General features: G+C 53.8%; 1 protein-coding gene across 1 annotated transcript; it reads right to left on the bottom strand.

Moving 5' to 3' along the window:
- Positions 1-232: 232 nt before the first annotated feature.
- On the bottom strand, positions 233-16,973 carry LOC144287662 (inactive ADP-ribosyltransferase ARH2-like). The gene is made up of 7 exons (XM_077854873.1): positions 16,477-16,973; positions 12,222-12,386; positions 7,825-7,950; positions 5,768-5,908; positions 2,952-3,079; positions 1,536-1,668; positions 233-885 (listed from the first exon to the last, which is right to left on the bottom strand). Exons 1-7 carry the CDS (start codon positions 16,682-16,684, stop codon positions 728-730), a joined length of 1,059 nt encoding a protein of 352 aa, XP_077710999.1. The 5' UTR covers positions 16,685-16,973; the 3' UTR covers positions 233-727.
- Between the last annotated feature and the right edge of the window lie 740 nt (positions 16,974-17,713).

Here is a 17,713-nt window from a genome sequence, read left to right as displayed (position 1 = left end):
CCATGTTAACCGTGAAACACCAACTGCTCTTTTATTCACACCAGATGCTAATTCACAAATGTTGTGTCCCAGGCCATTTTTAAGAAAAGAGAGAGTTCTCTTTTTCAAGACTCGCAGACAGAGACACCCCGGCCACGAGGAGTGTCAGCACGAGCCTGGTGGAGCAGGTGGTGGCCGTGGGTGGACCCATCAGCCCCGTGACCACTGCAGACCACACAGGAGGAGATGCAGGTGACACACAAGGGCCCTTTATTCCCCGGATTCCTCAGGCATTTGTTCCAAAGGGGCTGGTTTTAAAGATCTAGTGTGATTAAAGACGTCAGCAGGAGGTTAAGTGCGTGCTTCCATCTGCTGCAGAAGGCACAGCCTGGCGGCCCTGCCAGAGGCCAAGGCCAGGGGCAGGCGGGCACGTGGGCTCTGTCCTCGCTCAGCCGTCACATTAGTTTTGTTGGCGTGAGTGAGCAAGTAGCATTAGTTCTGCCCAGAGTGAAATACACCGATTGTGCAAAAGATTGTGCCGCTATGTGTGGAGGAGGGCCAAGGGGCCACATGTGAGCAGGACAGACATTCTCTAGGACAGACAGTGCATTTCATATGGCAGTTAGAGTTTGGCAATGGGGGGTCAGTTAAAATATAATTATGGCCGTTTAGGCGTCGGCCCTCCTGGGAGGGTCAAGAGCAGTGCGGAGATGCCCCTGGGGACCCAGAGCCTGGCGGCGGGAGAGCTTTACTTCTCCTCCGTGGACAGGCGGTATAGAGCTTCGCCCAGCTGCAGCAGCTCCTCCTTGTGCTCCAGGTCCTGGTACAGGCCCGCGGGGACAGTGTCCAGGCCGTGCAGCAGCCCGAACAGGCAGCCCGCGATCGTCCCTGTGGCCCCGCTCTCACCTGGAAGGGAAGCGCACGTTCTCCTTGCCAAGGCCCATCTCACAGGTCCTCTGGGCAGCCCTCGCCCTTGGGCCAAACCCCAGCTTTGCTCTGGGTGCACCAATCTGGTGGATTTGCTGCCCCTTCCTTCCCTCCTTGCACACTGAGACACACGAGTGTGCGCAAATGCCTGGGCTGTCCACAGACCCACATCCACTGGGTGGTGCTGGTGTCTCTCCCACCTCAGCACCAGGAACTGAGGGGCCCCGATGTCCAGGACACACTGTGCCCAGCACGAGCTGCTGGAATGCCCTCGTTTCACACCCACAGGAGAGCGTGGGCACCAGGACGCAGGGCAGTCCTGCCCAGCCGGGCAACAGTCACAGCCACCATGGGAGGGCTTGGACCGGGGGCTACAGAGTGAGTCCTCAGGACTGTGCGCTGCCTGTACCCACAGGGCCGCCCCACGGCTCCCCCGATGCCTTGTTCTCTTGAGCTCACACTCAGATGGGCACATGAGGCAGCACCCTGCACAGGGAAGGACACATACTCTGGGGTTCAGGAGGCTGCCCTTGATGCCTGTAGCCTCGGACGTGCTGGGAGTGCACTTTGGGATGAGAAGGGGTGCTGATTGCCTGGAAGCCCAAGACCATTAAAGAAGGCAATCTCACCTCCATGACACATGGCCCGGTGGCAGAGCTCCGTCCAGTCATCCCCGGCTCCAAGGAGAGCATCATAGGCAATCATAGGAGCGTCATGGCCCCGCCGGCCCCCTCGGCCTTCCGAACTCCATTTCCTGTAAGCCTAAAGAAAGAGCTAGGGGTCAGGGGCACATAGCCATAGTAAAACCAGTGTCAGTTTGTGCCAGAGCATGCGCCTCCTGGGTTGTCCAGGGCTCTGCTGTTCACATACTCGCTGTGCACTGATGGATTACCACCTGCGTGCCAAGCACTGCCCCAGGGCAGGGGGTGACAGTGCAGAGGGAAGATCAACTTCTCGCAGCTCCTATGGATGCAGACAGTCCACAGATCACCTGACCACGTGCTGGGGTAGCCGGCGAGTCTGTGGTGACATCATAGTCCAGCAAGGGGTTAGAGCCAGTGACTGGGCTGCTGGGACACATGCAGCCCTTGTCTGAGCAGAGCTTGGGGCCAGCAGGCACCAAGGCCTAGGGTCAGGGCCCGGTGGCGGTGCAGTGATGCCCTGTGGGTGCACCATGAGCAGAAAGACTGCAGAGAGCCGGGATCCGGGAAAGTCTCACCTCTGTGCCCGAGCGACAGATTCAGCATTGGTTTGGGGCAGCAGCACCTCCATCTGAAGGACCGCACCCCTAGGCCTGCCTGCATTCCGGAGAGGCCCTTGAGGGGCACACGGAGGGGTGGTAGGGAGCACCTCTCCCCTTGAGCCTCCCTAACACCTAGAATGCAGACGTGCTGGCTGGAGCTGGGGCAGCCAGCCTGGACTACAGCTGTGTACTCAGAATGGCCGAGTAGCCACACAGAAATGTCCTCAGCGGCTCACTGCGAGGGACTTTCAACTCAGCTGTGGGCTCTGTGAACATAAGGGTAGTGTCTATCTTGGCTGAGCTACAGCGAATCAGGTCTTTCCCTTGTGCTACCAAACCCAATGCTAAAAAAATGAATTAATTTAAAAAACTAAAAAAAATAATAAATAAAATAATTTTAAAATTCAAAAAAAAAAAACAATGCTGACAACATCAGCATGAGGAAGGGTGATGGTGTGCACAGCCTGATTCATCACATATGACCTCATGTCCTGGCCCTTAGAAAATATGTGGTGAAATAGAATATCTTTAACAATTACATCTTCAAAATTTCTAGCACAACCATGCTTTTAATTAGAGAAAATGGAAAGATAAAATTTTATCTGTTTGAAACATGCTTCCTCCAGGGAGGCTTCCAGGCCCACCCCCATGGTGGCTCTGGGCCCCTGGTTGCCAGGGGAGCCCCCTAGGCCAAGCCCGAGACATGGCAGAGGCGCAGTCCAGTGGCAGCGGCTCCTTGGTGGGGATCCCGGGCAGTGGGCCCTGACAGCCCATCCCCACCCCCCGACCAGGCAAGACTCACCTTGTCCCTCTCCTCTGCGTCATAGTGGTCAGGGAAGATGGCTTTACTTCCCGTGTCTTCGCTGAGTTTCCTCTCCTCCAAGTAAAACTGCCACTTAGCTTCAAAGTAGAACCAGTGCTCCTGGTATTCTGAACATAAAGAACAGACCAGGCTGCACACGAGGGCCACCGGCCAGGCCGCAAGGACGGTGGGCAGGTAGCCTTCGGGCAGGAGTAGGAGGTGGAGGCCAAGCCCCCTCCCCCTGTGATGCTCATGTCTGCAGCTACTTTGAAACAAGTGAGGAAAATGGAGACATAGGACAAAGCAACCCCGAACCTTGCTTGACTCTACTCTGAACCCAGAGCAGGGAGTAAAGTTCTTCAAAGAGCATCCTCTTGGAAATTCTGAGCCTGTATCTCTTCACGGATGCAAGGCAGCCCAGGAGGAGGCTTTTTCTCCCTTCTGGCCAATGGCCCAGCGCGCCAGTCCCAGGGGTGGTGAATGAAGAGGACATTCGTGGCAGCAGCTGGGCAGGTGCAGCTGGAGGACCGTGCTGTGTCCTCCAAGAACCTGAGAGGCACAAGCCCTGTGGGCTCTCCAGCCCGGGCCAGCACACCGTGGCCACTGCTGCTCCTATCATGGGCAGGAGCCGAGGACAGAGCCTGGGGAATAGGGGAGGGCTGGGCGGCTGCAGACAGACCCTCAGGGACAGTCCTGGGGAGGGGCTCCAGGTCCCCAGGGAACAACAGGCCCCTGGAAAAGCTGGCCAGAGTCTGCTTTATAAAACTGAAAGCAAAGCTGACCTAAGGTTGGGGTGAGGTGACAGGGTCAGACAGGGAAGCCCCAGCTGCCCCACAGAGACCAGGGCTTGGTCCCTGCACTACCGCTTCCCTCCTGGACACAAACGTCCAAACATTAGGGCTCAGCGGTTTGGCGTCGCCTTCAGCCCAGGGCCTGATCCTGGAGACCCGGGATCGAGTCCCACGTCGGGTTCCCTGCATGGAGCCTGCTTCTCCCTCCTCCTGTGTCTCTGCCTCTCTCTCTCACTCTGTGTCTCTCATTAATAATAATAATAATAATAATAATAATAATAAATCTTTTAAAAAAAGAGAAATCGAAACATTAGAATATGGAACTAGGGTCTCAGTAATTGAACATCTGCCTTCGGCTCAGGTTGTGGTCCTGGGGTCCTGGGATGGAGTCCCACATCAGGCTCCCCACAGGGAGCCTGCTTCTCCCTCTGCCTGCGTCTCTGCCTCTGTGTCTCTCATGAATAAGTAGATAAAATGTTTAAAACAAAAAACACGGAACTGATTTGCCAGTTGTCTTTACTGCCAGGGGATGTTGTTACCACTAAGCAGAGGGCCCTGGGTGAACAGAACATGATTTTCCCTGGAGGATTTTGGGTTTCTGTTAAAAAGGGTGTGTCATACAAGGTCAAAAAGCTCCAGATTAAACAAATTTAAAATTAAACAGCAAGAATCAAGTCTCAGGTTTTCTGACCCACGGCGGTCCTCCCCATTCCCGCCCAAGGAGCATTGCTGACGGCTGCTCTTCAGGACACCCTGGGCTAAGCCAGACCTCCGGGGGGATCGTCTCAACCCTGACACGATGGGAATGCAGCCACTGCGTAGCCCTCACTGGCCTGTTTACCTGAGTCTCCCATGTGGGAGGAGGTGATCCCCCCTGGGCTGGACACATGACCAGCCCGGTGACCCCGGGCAGCGTGCTCACTACAGAGAGCCCCAGGGTCGGAAATAAGGTGATTGTGCAGCTCTGTTCTATAATTAAGTTTATAGAGGGACACTTAAGTTCACCGTGGATGTGAGGCTCTCTGATTCTCATGGGAACAAGCCCTGGAGATAAGAGTTTCCCAGCTATGACCTGGCACAAGGAGAAGCAACATTCTCCTTGTGAAGTTGTTCTGGAAGCTTCTTGAGAGACATTGAGAACGAGTCCCCACTCATCAGAGGTGACAGGAAAGTGACTCACTGGCTCTCTATCTCCAGACTTCAGCCCCGAGCTAGAAAACCAATAGCTTTGCCCCTGCACTTGTGCCGTTGGTCCCACTACCCCGGGACAGACAGGATAACTATTCCAGAAACCCTCCAGGACAGCTTCCAAACTTTCAAGGTCACACGGAGCTGCCTATACTGCTCACAGCACCCATCCCTCCCCGAGGGGAAGGAATCCTGCAGGGGAGTGGCCACCCGAGGACAAAGCCAGAGTCTCTGAGTCCTGCACCTGCCTCTTGAGTCCGACCTGCCAGGCCACCACTCACCCAACTGCCAGCAACAATGCGATCACTTAGGACCTCTGCTGGTGCCAAAGACTGTGTGAGCCCCTTGATGGCGGGTTTGGAGTCAGTGGAGACAGACACGTGTACCCATCTGGTCTCCGTGGCAGCAGACCTCAGCCTCCAGGCAGGCACAGCCATCCGTAAGGTGGAGGAGCAGTGTGTCCCTTGTCCTTCTCCAGGGAATGGGCTACGTAAGGACCATCTGGAATACTGAGCCTACGTGTGCACCCCTCTCGTCTTTCTGGCTGCTGTTGACAGCAGGAGGGTGGGGTCTCTGCAGAGGGCTGGGGGCTGGATACAGTAGCTAGCACGGCGTGTGGTCTCCTGGCATGGCATACTGGGCCCCTGGGCGGGTGTTGCTTCCTGCCAGGAGCTCCTGGGGCCTGTTCACAGGAGGATGCCCTCGGTTTCACTGTGGGGCAAACAGACCTCAATGTCTCTGGGAGCCCGGTCCATGCAAACCTCCTCTGAGTGTGAATTAAACCAACCCATTTCTGGGGGCCAGTGTGAGTGTGACAGGGAGGGAGGCCAGGCTCACCTGACAGGTGCCGGATGGTCTTTTTACAGTATTCCTCAGCCAGCGGGACTGTCCGCATCATGTCTCTGCCCCACTGCTCCAGTGGCTTGCCCTGCGCAGCATAAGATGCAAACAGGGCCGTGCACAGGGACCCGAGAAAGCCTGTGGGCCAGACACAGAGGCTCAAGGTAGGCTCTGCCCATAGGGTGCTTCCCACTCAGAGGGTGCCACACCTACCTTGCAAAGGCGGTCGATTAGGGGGACAGATGGCCCTGAGCACAGAGGACAGCCCGCCGGGCCAGCCTGAGGTGCAGAGCCACACAGAGGCCACAACCACCTGGGAAAAGGCATGGTCATCTCCGGGGACCCCCTCGATGGCTTGCGGGCCAGTCTGTGAGGCCTCACTATGGGCTGGGAGTGAGGGTCCCGCTGTCAGATCCATTACTGCCCCGACCACCTGCTGTCACCCTGCCCCCTTGTGGGGTATCTAGCATCTGGGATGTGCACATGGCCATAAGGCCCTGACGCTTGCTGCCAGAGGTGGCTGGAAACTTGTACAGGAGTCAATGCCCTTCCTGGTGCTGCCCACATTTGACCAAACTCTCAACGTTCCATCCAGTCTTAAGTTAGAAACAAATTACATGAAACAACCCTTTAATAATAACATTAGCTAATCTCGACCCAGACTCTTTTGCTGGTCATATTGTCTCCAGATGCTCCTTGCCATCATGGTCGGGGCTTCCCAGGCACCATCCACTTCCAGTTGAAGCCCCAGTGAGCCATGGCTCTGCCCTGAGTCTTCCCAGTCAGCCCCGGTGCGCCAGCTGCTTGAATTCTATGCCCTTCACACAGACTGAAGGGTCTAAGGGACGTGGCCCTGCGAAGGTGTGGCCAGGAGGGCACAGAGTGGTCCTCACAACCCCAGAGCCACACCACTTATAGGGGGAATTGAAAGTGGCCACGAGGGGTGCCTGGGTGGCTCAGTGGGTTAAGCATCTGCCTTTGGCTCAGGTCATGATCCCAGGTCCTGGATTCAAGGCCTGCATGTGGCTCTGGGGCTCTCCCTCTGCCCCTCCCCCTGATCAGGTGTGCATGCTCTCTCTCAAATAAATAAATAAATAAATAAATAAATAAATAAATAAATAAAAGCAAGCTTTTTTTTTTTTTTTTTTTTAAAGATGAAGTGGCCTTGAAAGTCGCAGGAGAGCAGCTGGCAGGCTGTGTCAGGGGCTGGGGATGTCACTGCCATCAATCAAGAGTGTTTACAGGTGTATGAGTTTCAAGTCATTCTTTTTTTAAAATTAGGAGCTGACTGACTCTCTAGGTCATGAGTCACCATCATGCGCTGGGGCCCCACCTGTCCTCCATCTCTGTGATGGGCACACGGTGGGGAACCCTGGGCACAGCTGGCTTACCTGCTCCCCAGAGCACCAGCCAAGAGGGGTCGCTCCATGCACTTTTTCCTTGTGCACAAGGAGGCCTGGCTCTCAATACCACAGTCACCACTGTGACAGGTGGGGAAACAGAGGCACGGGCGTTGAGGTGGTCCTGCTCATGTGGCCAGTGAGCACTGGTCTGGTTCAGACCCCCACCCCCACCCAGTGTGGCACCTGGCAGCAGATGGCAACAGAAATGCTGATGCCCATGAGTCAACCAGATCCTCACTGCATCCAGATAACTGGTGCTTTTCTTTTCCTTTTATCCTGGCGAAATGACACTGAACCTGCTGAGGACTCTTCCCACCCCAGTATCATCACACTCAATGCCAAGCCTGCTTTTAGGTCAAAAGCAGCGTAAGGGATCCCTGGGTGGCGCAGCGGTTTGGCGCCTGCCTTTGGCCCAGGGCGCGATCCTGGAGACCCGGGATCGAATCCCACGTCAGGCTCCCTGCATGGAGCCTGCTTCTCCCTCTGCCTGTGTCTCTGCCTCTCTCTCTCTCTCCGTGTGACTATCATGAATAAATAAATTAAAAAAAAAAGCAGCATAAGCGGAACTGAGATGCAGAAGCCTGCATCCACCAAGTAAACAAATCGAACAGTGGGTACAGTTTCAGCGTGGTCTGCCTGTGGAGACATCACCTGTGGGGTGGTTGTGGGTCATCCTGCCGCACTCGATGCTCACTTCCACTAGGGTCTCCAGACGCTCAGGCTTCCAGTACCGCATGCCGATGCACATGGCTTTGGTGGCAGCTCCGAATCCTGAGCCTACTCGGAACACAGAAGACCCAGTAACACCATCTCTGGCAACCTAACTTTCACAGATAGCCCACAGATATAAACAAATTTATGTCATGTTTATCATAGCATCATTTGAGTGTGAAAAACCAGCAGATGACCCCAGTGCCCAACAAAGACAAAAGAGTAAGTAAGTTGCCAAGCTTCCATATGCTGGGATGTTACTTGGGCATGAAACACAGAATTTTTGATGGTTAGGGACGTGCTCATAAGGTGCTCCCACTGGGAAGACGCAGGACATGGAGCTGCACACCCCGCGTGCTTGCCTCAGACATGTCTTGTCTCTTTGTAGAGCCCAGCTGAGTTATCACTGACATGCAGCACATGGCGTGTCCAGGTACTGGGGTTGGAGGCTGCAGCAAGGGGTACGCAGACACTAAGCTCATCTGACGGATGGGCGTCTAATGCTGACGGTGCTGCCAAACGGGCTCTCCTAGTGGTGGTCATGCTCCTTGTCCCACTGGCGGCTCCCCTGCGCCCTGGATGCTCTTCACCAGTGGTCTTCCCATTCAGCACACGTGGTACTGTCTCAGCACGGGTTTCACTAGCGTTTCCTCTAAACCAATGGGGCTGAGCGTGTTTCCATGCACTTGCTGGCCACCCCCATTCCTTCTGTGGGGGACTGCTCACTTAAATATTCCTCATTTTTGTTTTGGGCTGCTGAGTATCAGATGTGTGCTTTGCAACTATTTCCCCCAATCTTTGGTTTGCTGTGTTATTCTTTCAGCAGTCTTCTGGGGAGCAGGATGGATCAGGGAGCTCATGCTCCCCTCAGCTCCCTTGGGGAGTCATGTACAATTGGTTCCCTTTCTTCTCTAATGCTTTGGAGGACTTCCCTTCTTTAACCCTGCTGGGCATCTGCCGTTTATTTGGAGACTTTAGGCCATTTACATTTGATGTGATTACTGATGGGATTAGGGTCAGGCCTGCTATACCGCCCTTTGTTTCCTTTCGTCTCTTGTCTGCCTGTTGGGTTGAACATTACAGAGCAGTGAGATCAGCTGCCAACCTGGGTGACGATTCCTACCACTTGGAGGATGGTGCCTGCCACCAAGAGAGGAGCCTCAGACCTCGGCCCTTTTCTCTGGTCTGGAGTCACCGAGGAAGATGTGACAAAGAGACGCATGGCTGGCGCTTCCCTCCCTGGACAGAGAAGACGTGCGGGGAGATCCACACGGGCTGTGTGCTGTCTCCCACAGCAGAGGGTCCCTCCTGAGGCTGAGGTGCGGCAGTGGGCTGCACACATGCTGGTACTGCAGCTAAGACCCGCTCTCCCCCTGCGGGGCGGAGGCATCAGTGGGGCTGGTTAGGGCATGTGATGCTCATGCTTACACAGTACACCCAGAATACAGAAAGCTTTCCCCTAATGAGGTGGAGGACTCCAAGGCAGAGGGACAGCCTCGCACGGGTCTCCCCAGATGGAATCATTCTGGGCTGGGCCCTGGCTAGGCAAGGGGGCAGGAGGGCACAGGCCACCTGTGGCAGTTTCCCCAGCAAGTATTTCTAAAAGATTCCATTTTCTCTTTTGTTTGCTTGTTAGTTATAACTGTTTTGTGATGTTAATGACTGCTCTAGGGCTGAACCACCCCATGCCCGGGACAAGCACCCTGTGGCCGCAGGCCTCCACCACACTGTCAGACACCTGCTCACAAGCATTTGATAAACTCGAAGAGCATTACTAGTTTTTTAAGTCAATTATCTTTCAAAGAGATTCAGTAGTAAGTTAAAACTCTCCCCTATTTAGCCACGTGACTGTGATTCCCGCCACACTTCTTCAGTACTTTCCTCTTAGTGTTAGGTTCATTCTGCGGAATGGCGGTTGTCCCTTTGCCTTTCTTATAGCATCACTCTGCTGGTGATGGATCCTATAGCTTCTGTGTGCCTGAAATAGGTTATTTGGCCGTTAACAACAGTATCTGTAAGATACTGCTCTGGGAGTAGAACTCCAGGGTGAAGCTGTTTCCTTCGGTGCCTGAATGACATCACTTCCGACGGGAGACCTGCACCCTCCTCACCTGGGCTGTCAGCATACACTGCACTCTTCTCCTTATTATTGGTCTTGAACAGTTGGATTGCCATGTGCCACGGTGTAGCTTTCCCATGTTTCTTGTGCTTTACCTGGAAGTTACTGAGTTTCTTCAATCTGTGGGTTTACGGTTTTCAACAAATTTGGAGATTTGGGCACTAATTTTTTTCTTTTTGGTTTTATTAAAATTCAAGTTAGCTAGCATACAGCGTTCTATTGGTTTCAGAGGTAGAGATCAGTGATTCATTCATCTTATATAACACCCAGTGCTCAGTCCATCGCGTGCCCTCCTTCATGTCCACCATCCAGTGATCCCGTCCCCCCAACCTCCCCTGCAGCAACCTTCAGTTTATTTCCTAGAGTTAACTCTTACGGTTTGTATCCCTCTCTAATTTTATCCTATTTTATTTTTCCCTCCGTTCCCCTAAGTTCATGTTTTGTCCCTTAAATTCCTATTTTATTTTTCCCTCCGTTCCCCTAAGTTCATGTTTTGTCCCTTAAATTCCTATTTTATTTTTCCCTCCGTTCCCCTAAGTTCATGTTTTGTCCCTTAAATTCCTCATATGAGTGAGCTCATATGATAATTGTCTTTGTTTCTCTGACTGACTTTAAATCACTCAGAGTAATACCCTTCAGGTCCATCCATGTAATCGCAAATGGCAAGATTTCATCCTTTCTGATGGCTGAGCAATAGTCCATTATATATATAGACCACCTCTTCCTTATCCATTCTGCTGTTGCTGGATGTCTGGGCTCCTTCCACAGTTTGGCTATTGTGGACATGGCTGCTGTGAACATTGGGGTGCAGGTGCCCCATTGTTTCACTATATCTGTATCTTTGAGGTAAATTCCCAGCAGTGCAATTGCTGGGTCACAGGGTAGCTCTATTTTCAACTTCCTAAGGAATCTCCACACTGTTCTCCAGAGTGGCTGCACCAGTTCACATTCCCACCAACAGTGCCTGAGGGTTCCCCTTTCTCCACATCCTCACCAACACCTGTTGTTTCCTGACTTGTTCATCCCATTCTGACAGGTGTGAGGTGGGTATTTCATTGTGGTTTTGGTTTGTATTTCCCTGATGCCCAGTGATGTGTCTGTTAGCCACGTGTAGGTCTTCTTTGGAAAAATGTCTATTTATGTCTACTGAGATTTTGGCCACCATCGCTTCAAATAATTTCTTTGTTCCCCTTTGCTCTGTCAGGGACTCTGTCACAGGCAAAGCTACACCGTGGCGCATGGCAATCCAACCGTTCAAAACTAATAATAAGGAGAAGAGTGCAGGGTATGCTGACAGCCCATGGCTCGCTACTGCTCTTATCATATTTTTGGATTCTTTTTTTCTCTGTGTGTCCCATTCTGGGTTGTTTCTATTGCTGTGCCTAGATAGGAAAATTTTCTTCTAAAATGTCTAATCTACTATTAATCTCAGCCAATGCATTTAAAACCTCAGACACTGTAACATTTTTTCTGGAAATGTGATTTAGGTTCTTTTTATAAATCCATGTCCTTAACTTTTTCAACCTATGGAATATATAATATTTTATATCTGTTTGAGAATTCTAACATTTACATCAGATTTCATTGGTTTTGGTGGTGTCCATCCTCAGTATAAACCCAAAGGGTGGGAGGAAATGCCTGGGTGGCTCAGCTGTTGAATGTCTGTCTGCCTTCGGCTCAGGATATGATCTGGAGTCCTGGGGTCGAATCCCACATCGGGCTCCTTGCATGGAGCCTGCTTCTCCCTCTGCCTGTGTCTCTGCCTCTCTGTGTCTCTCATGAATAAATCAATAAAATCTTAAAAAAAAAAAAAAAACAAGGAGGGGTCCATTTTCAGCATAAACCCAAGGGGGTGTCCATCCTCGGCATAAATTCCAGGGGGGGTGGTTCATCCTCAGCATAAACCCAGGGTGGGTGGTCCATCCTCAGCATAAACCTAGAGGGGCAAGTTCATCGTCTGTAAACCCTATAAACCCAGGAGGGGTAAGTCTGGGACCCCAGGAGCAGGTACCCTAGAGGCAGACACTCTGCCTATGTAAATATATCACCTATAAACACATCAAAGCATCCTGGAGACATTTATGCTGCACAAAGGAGCCCCAGTAGATCCCCCTGTCATGCAAACCTGCGATGCTGCTGGTTAGTGGGACCAACACGGGTTAGTATCCAAGTAGCTCTGCAGCACGTGCTTCACAAGGAAAAGAAGGCTTTCCCTGACCCTTCTCATTGAAAGGTGTATGCCAGGCAAGGAGGTAGTTGTCTGGCTTCAGCTGGGAGCAGCCTTCCAGAGTAGCTGGATCAGCCCAATGTTCTGGAAGCTTCTCAAGGACTTCCACGTAGCGCTTCACCATCTCCCGGTACAGGTCATCCAGGCACCAGTAGTCTGGGGAAGAAGGGGTGGGGCAGGGTCAGATTGAGGAGGCCCCAGCGAGCAGGGACCACACAATGGCAGTGAGCTTCATGTCCCCAAGCTGGTAGAAGAGAAGGAAGATTCTGGAGCTCCACCTCACGATCCTGGCTCCCTAGAGAAGTGTAGCAGACAATTCACTCTAGATCTGACTTACAATTCAGACATTATAATTCGTTGTGCTTCTCATTCTGGTTACATAGGAGAACTGAGACAGAACCCACAATCTTCATTTCCCTCTAACAATTCCTGCTAACGCGAAGAGAGGCTGGCCTGAAACCTGTCTGTTCCTCAGGCTTCTAAAATCTCGTGTCTCCATCCTGGGAACTGAGGCTATGAGGCAGGCATATGTGTGATGGCGTTCTGGGGATGAGCACAGTCTCAGTCCCTCGAGGATCACAGAAATGGAGGGTAGGGGGGCTAACATGCTGCCCACCTGCTGTCCGGGATGCACGGCCCCTCGATGGTTGCACATGCCCCCACCCCTACCCACCCAACACCATCAGACACTGGCAGACACCATCAGGCTCTTACTTGTCGTGCTGGGTTTCACAGGCAAAGCTCAGTGGGTTATGCCACTTGCCCAAGGCCAGAGATGGCAAACGGGGTTCGATGGCAGGGCCTCAGCATTCCTGCATTACATAAACGTACAGTGAGGTGGACAGAGGCTTTGTAGCTCCAAATTTGGGGCTTAGTGTGCCTGTTCCATCAGGGAGCAGAGCCGGGTGGTGAGGGAGCCTCTGCGCCAGACCTGCTGGGTAGGAACATGGTGCACGGCCAGTGTGACCTTTACAGCCACCAGCAAACTCATTCTGTACCCAAACTGCATTTCAGGCCTCAGGAGCCGGGGTTGCCCCTCTCCTGCTCGAGGCGCACACCCCAACTTTGAGGGGCATGGGGGAGGGGAAGAGGCTGGGAGGGAGGGAGGGAGAGAGAGAGGCAGGTCCCCTCTCAGCCACCCCCGGGCCGAGATCCCAGCATGGAGGTGTGGGAGACAGGTACGCCGCCACCTCTCCCCTTGCTGCTGCCAGTAGGGCAGGTGGGACCCCGTGCCCTGGAGGCAGGACTTGGTCCTCAGTCCTTCTGTCCCTAACTAGGCAGCAGGCATCCTATGTGCACACCGTGCATGGCCTGATTCTGAGTTGGGGTGGAGTGTGGGGCCAGACGCAGGTGTGGGGCATGCAGCTGCTGGGCCTGTGAACCGCCAGGATCAGCCCGGCTCCAGGTCACCAGCACCTCTCGATCCAGGTTTAGGAAGCCTGGCCTTTCCAGAGGCCATTAAAGAATTCATTTTATTCTTGAATCTCATCCTTCTCAAGGAAAAACTTAAAAACCTCCTTAAAAACAAAATGGCACCAGTCTCCTGCTTTGTTTCAGGTTAGAATTCAAACTAGAAGCAGAGTTTTTGAAGCTGCAATGCCTGGGACCCACTTGTCAGGGTTTCTCCACTCCATACAAAGCTCTTCAGCTCATTCTTCTCCACCCTCCCCACCCTGTCTCCTCAAAGACAAATCCGCTCATGAAACCAAGGTCATGATAAAGAAAAGGCATAATACCCTTATCAAGTTGCTTTGTCACAAAAATGTCAACTTTTCAAAATGCAGTTACCGTCAGGGGGCCAGTGATGGAGGAAGAGAGAGAGGGGAGTCTGGACAGGCCTCTCTGGTTCCCATGTGGGCCCGGCCCCACCTCCCCTGCAGGTATGGTCATGCCCACAGCACCTGCCCTATCCCCCGTGGGCTCGTGTCCCTATTGCTTCTGAGCGGCCATGGCAACAGGCTACCTCAGTTGGCCATGGCCATTGGAGCTGCTGACCTGCAGGCCAGGACATTTAGGGAGACAGACATTAACCTGCCAGGAGCCATCTTCCCTTAATAATGTATTAAGTGCCCATGCTGCCCTACTTAATCTCAACCCTGTGACGAAGGCATCAGCTTCCCCATGCACCCTGCAGGAGGGGAAGCAGGCTCAAGAGTTCTCGGGTCAAGGGGGGTGAGCCAGGAGAGCCAGGCCCCAAGGCCCCCGAGGCAGAGCCTCCGTCTCATCCTTGGGTGACCAACACAGGACCACACACAAGAGGGAGCCTTTGGTCAGTGTGTCTAGCAAGCTGGCTGGGCGAGCTGTGTTTACTGGATGGCCACTCACCCCATGGGGAATGGGGCACTGCTTCCCAGGCCAGTGTCTGATCTCTTCCAATCTGCACTTTCGAGAGACCCAGCCCAGAGGACCAGGTCCCACGGATGTCCTGGACTCCCACATCTCACTCACAGCAGCAGGACCACACAGCCACATAGCTGGTTGAGCCATGGCACGGAACAGTGGGACATGCATTTTCAACCCATGGTTCCACTTTGTGAAAGTCTGTGTTTTTGGGAGAAACAGTGAAGAGCCACTAACCATCGGGGTCCTTCAAGCATCCCAGTCCCTGCTCGGACACTCACTTGGTCATAAGGCATTGGGCAAGTAACCCGGCCTCTCCGTGAACTGCTCTTTGAACAACTGTAGTCATGATGTCACCTTCAGGGTGATGTGAGGGTCAGATAATGATGCACATAGAGTCATAACAGTGCCTGGCAATACTCAGTGCCACATCAGCATCACCGTGAATATGGCTCAAAAGCCCCTTTTATAGGCTACAATTTGCTATTTATAGAAAAAAGATCCAGCTCTTTGACAACTAAATTTAAATAGAATTTCAATTTAGTGACTTGAAAACAATATGCCTGCTTGTGCTCCTGGAGGCTGAGTCATGGGCGGTCTTCACAAGTGTCTCCTCGCGGCCAGCCGACGGGAGGGGGAGTTCACGTCTCTGCTTAGAAACGATGCCCCAAGCACCCCCGCCCTCCCGCATGCACATATTTCACGTTGGGGCAGATTATGTCCTATTTCTGTCAAGAGGGCCTAATCTAATCTCAGAGAGCACGTCACAGTCAGGAGGACCTGACCTCGCTGGTGTCTGTCCTAGGGGTGCCTCCACAGGCAGGGACAGGCCACAGACTCTGCCATTCACAAAAGGCACAGGACACACGGAGTGCGTACACATGTGCTTGGCGTCTGATACCGTGGAGGGAGAGGGTGTAGCAGTCAGGACCAGATGTGTGCAGCCCGAACAGGCCAGCTCTGCTCAGGGGGGGAGCACGCCCACAGTCGGGCAGGCACCCCTGCTTCAGCGGCCAGAACGCAGGTTAGCCTGGGAGCACGAGAAACTGGAAATATTTGGATGTCACAGTTGTGTAAACTCAGAAAGGGACCTCACCACACAACGTGCTGGACGCTACCTTATCTGTGGTGCCTCAGCCCTCACCCTAGTTATTTTGGCACCAGCTGCGGGGCAGATGGCATTCCTGCAGGATGAGCACAGAGCTAAGCTGAGCGAGCCCCCAGTTTGGGGCCCAAGGCCAGGCCTCAGTGCCTGCACCATCGCCCCAGACATTCGCCATGAGACCACACACTACCGACATGCACAGGTACCTTGTCTGGAAGCCATGCATGATGCACTCACTGCTTCCCTGAAAGTCGTGCAAAACCCTGTCCTACCATCCACCTGCTCCTTGAAGAGCAGTTCTGGAAAGTCTCCGCCCTGGCCAGCCGCTTTCACAGCATCTTCTCAGGACGTGTTTGTGTGTAAGCAGATATCTGGGTCCTATTTTGGTAGATGGCATTTTGACTCAAATTCACTGGGATTTAGAAATAATCCCCAAACTATTATAAGAGGTCCAAATTTGAAGTGGGCTTATTATTTTCTATTCTTTTGAAATAAAACCAGAAGGCTTAATATCTGCAGTGAAAACTCAAACCCTCTCCCCAAACAGCCTCAAAGTGGGAAATTCATCTGGTTTAACTCTGGACACAGACGCGAGCGAGAGGCCACTGTTTCAGAGGCTGAGGGCAGACATGTGGGGTGACAACCCAAAGGGACCTTGAGTGGCACATCTGCGGGGGCAGGGGACGCAGACGCCTGCAAGGTCGCCCCTTTCAGCCACAGCACCAGGTGACAGTCCGTAGAGGGGCCGTGGCGTCCTTGGGGCTTGGGTGCCCACAGGAGGGCTGCAGTCCACCAGCTTACCTGTGGTCAGGGCCCCGGCTGTCGTCAGGTGCATGATGGTGTTGTCACTCACCCACCACTTCTCTGGGGACGGCTGGTCCAGGTCCCCGCCTGTCTGCGGCTCCTCCCTGGCCTTCCTGCCAGGGGCGCCGCTGTCCTTGCGGGCGTTTCTGTGCCCCAGAGCGTCCCCCACGGCCCCCAGCAGCATGGCCGCCTTGAACTTCTCCATTGGGAAGCAGCTCTTCTGGCCACCGGGCCGCAGGTGCCCAGCCTCGTGCTCCGCGGCGTTCAGCACGCCCCCGACCTCTGCGATGGTCACTGTGCAGCGGCCAGGCACGCCTACTCTGCTCCGCGGTGGCACCGACGACAGGCCCAGCCCCTCTGTGCCCTGCGCCTGCCGAGGGACCACGTGGAAGGCGTCAGCACAGACGCAGGCTCCACGCCCAGCAGCCCAGACGGCCTCTGCGACAGCTGCAGCCGCTTCCCGCTGGGCCACGACCTCCAAGCACGAGCCCTTGCCAGTGTTCTGGAAGACGTGCATGCAGCCGAGGCCTCAGGGTGGCGTTTACGCGGAGTGAGCCCGTCACAACCAGCACTCTGCACACCGCCCCGCCAGTCCCAGTGGCTCCTGTGCTTTCTGCCTGGACAGCTCTGCCCTTTCTCAAATTTCAAGTAGGTAGGACCCTACACTCTGCGGCCTTTGCGTCTGGCTTCTCTCACTTAGCAGAACGCGGAGTTTCATTCATTCCTTGCAGTTTTGGGTTTTGGGAAACTTTTCTGATTATGAGCTGTGTTTGGTAGGAAACCTAGAAAATGTCCAGGACAAAGGAGAGAAGCACCCCTAGCCCCAGTGCAGGGGCTCACGGGGCTCACCCATGCCAGGCTCCGTACTGTGTCCAGACAACCCCAGACCTGTGCAAGAGACGCTCAGCGGCAGGCTAGGGTGTGAGTAGGTCTGAGATCAGGAGTAGGAAGCAGCCCCCTACCTGCTGGCCCTGACGTAGGTCCACGCTTCCCCCTTGCCCCTGGGGCCTGGTCACTCATCAGACCAGAAGTGGAACCCGCTGCATCTGGACTTGAGAAGCACATTTGATAAAATAGCATTTTCTTGGGGTAATAACTAGACACTGAGGTGTGCTTGAGCATAAGTGTTCAATCAGCGTCCGTTACTAAGGAGCCTCTGGCATGTTCCTCCAGCTAGCAGGGTCCTGCAGAGCCAGCCTGGACAGCCCTGGGGGGTGAGGCAGGACAGCCAGCC

Source organism: Canis aureus, chromosome 17 (genome assembly GCF_053574225.1).
Source record: "Canis aureus isolate CA01 chromosome 17, VMU_Caureus_v.1.0, whole genome shotgun sequence".
Lineage (NCBI taxonomy): Eukaryota > Metazoa > Chordata > Mammalia > Carnivora > Canidae > Canis > Canis aureus.
Note: the sequence above shows the minus strand (reverse complement) of the source record. Positions and strands in the feature narration are given on the sequence as shown.

Bases quoted from the DNA above. Each gene is read 5' to 3' on its own strand.
- LOC144287662 (XM_077854873.1), bottom strand. From the start codon at position 16,684: ATGGAGAAGTTCAAGGCGGCCATGCTGCTGGGGGCCGTGGGGGACGCT. The intron at 12,387-16,476 runs GTAAGCTGGTGG...CTTCTTCCCCAG, and splicing joins AGCCGGGGCCCTGACCACAG to ACTACTGGTGCCTGGATGAC. The intron at 3,080-5,767 runs GTGAGCCTGGCC...CTTTATGTTCAG, and splicing joins GACCATCCGGCACCTGTCAG to AATACCAGGAGCACTGGTTC.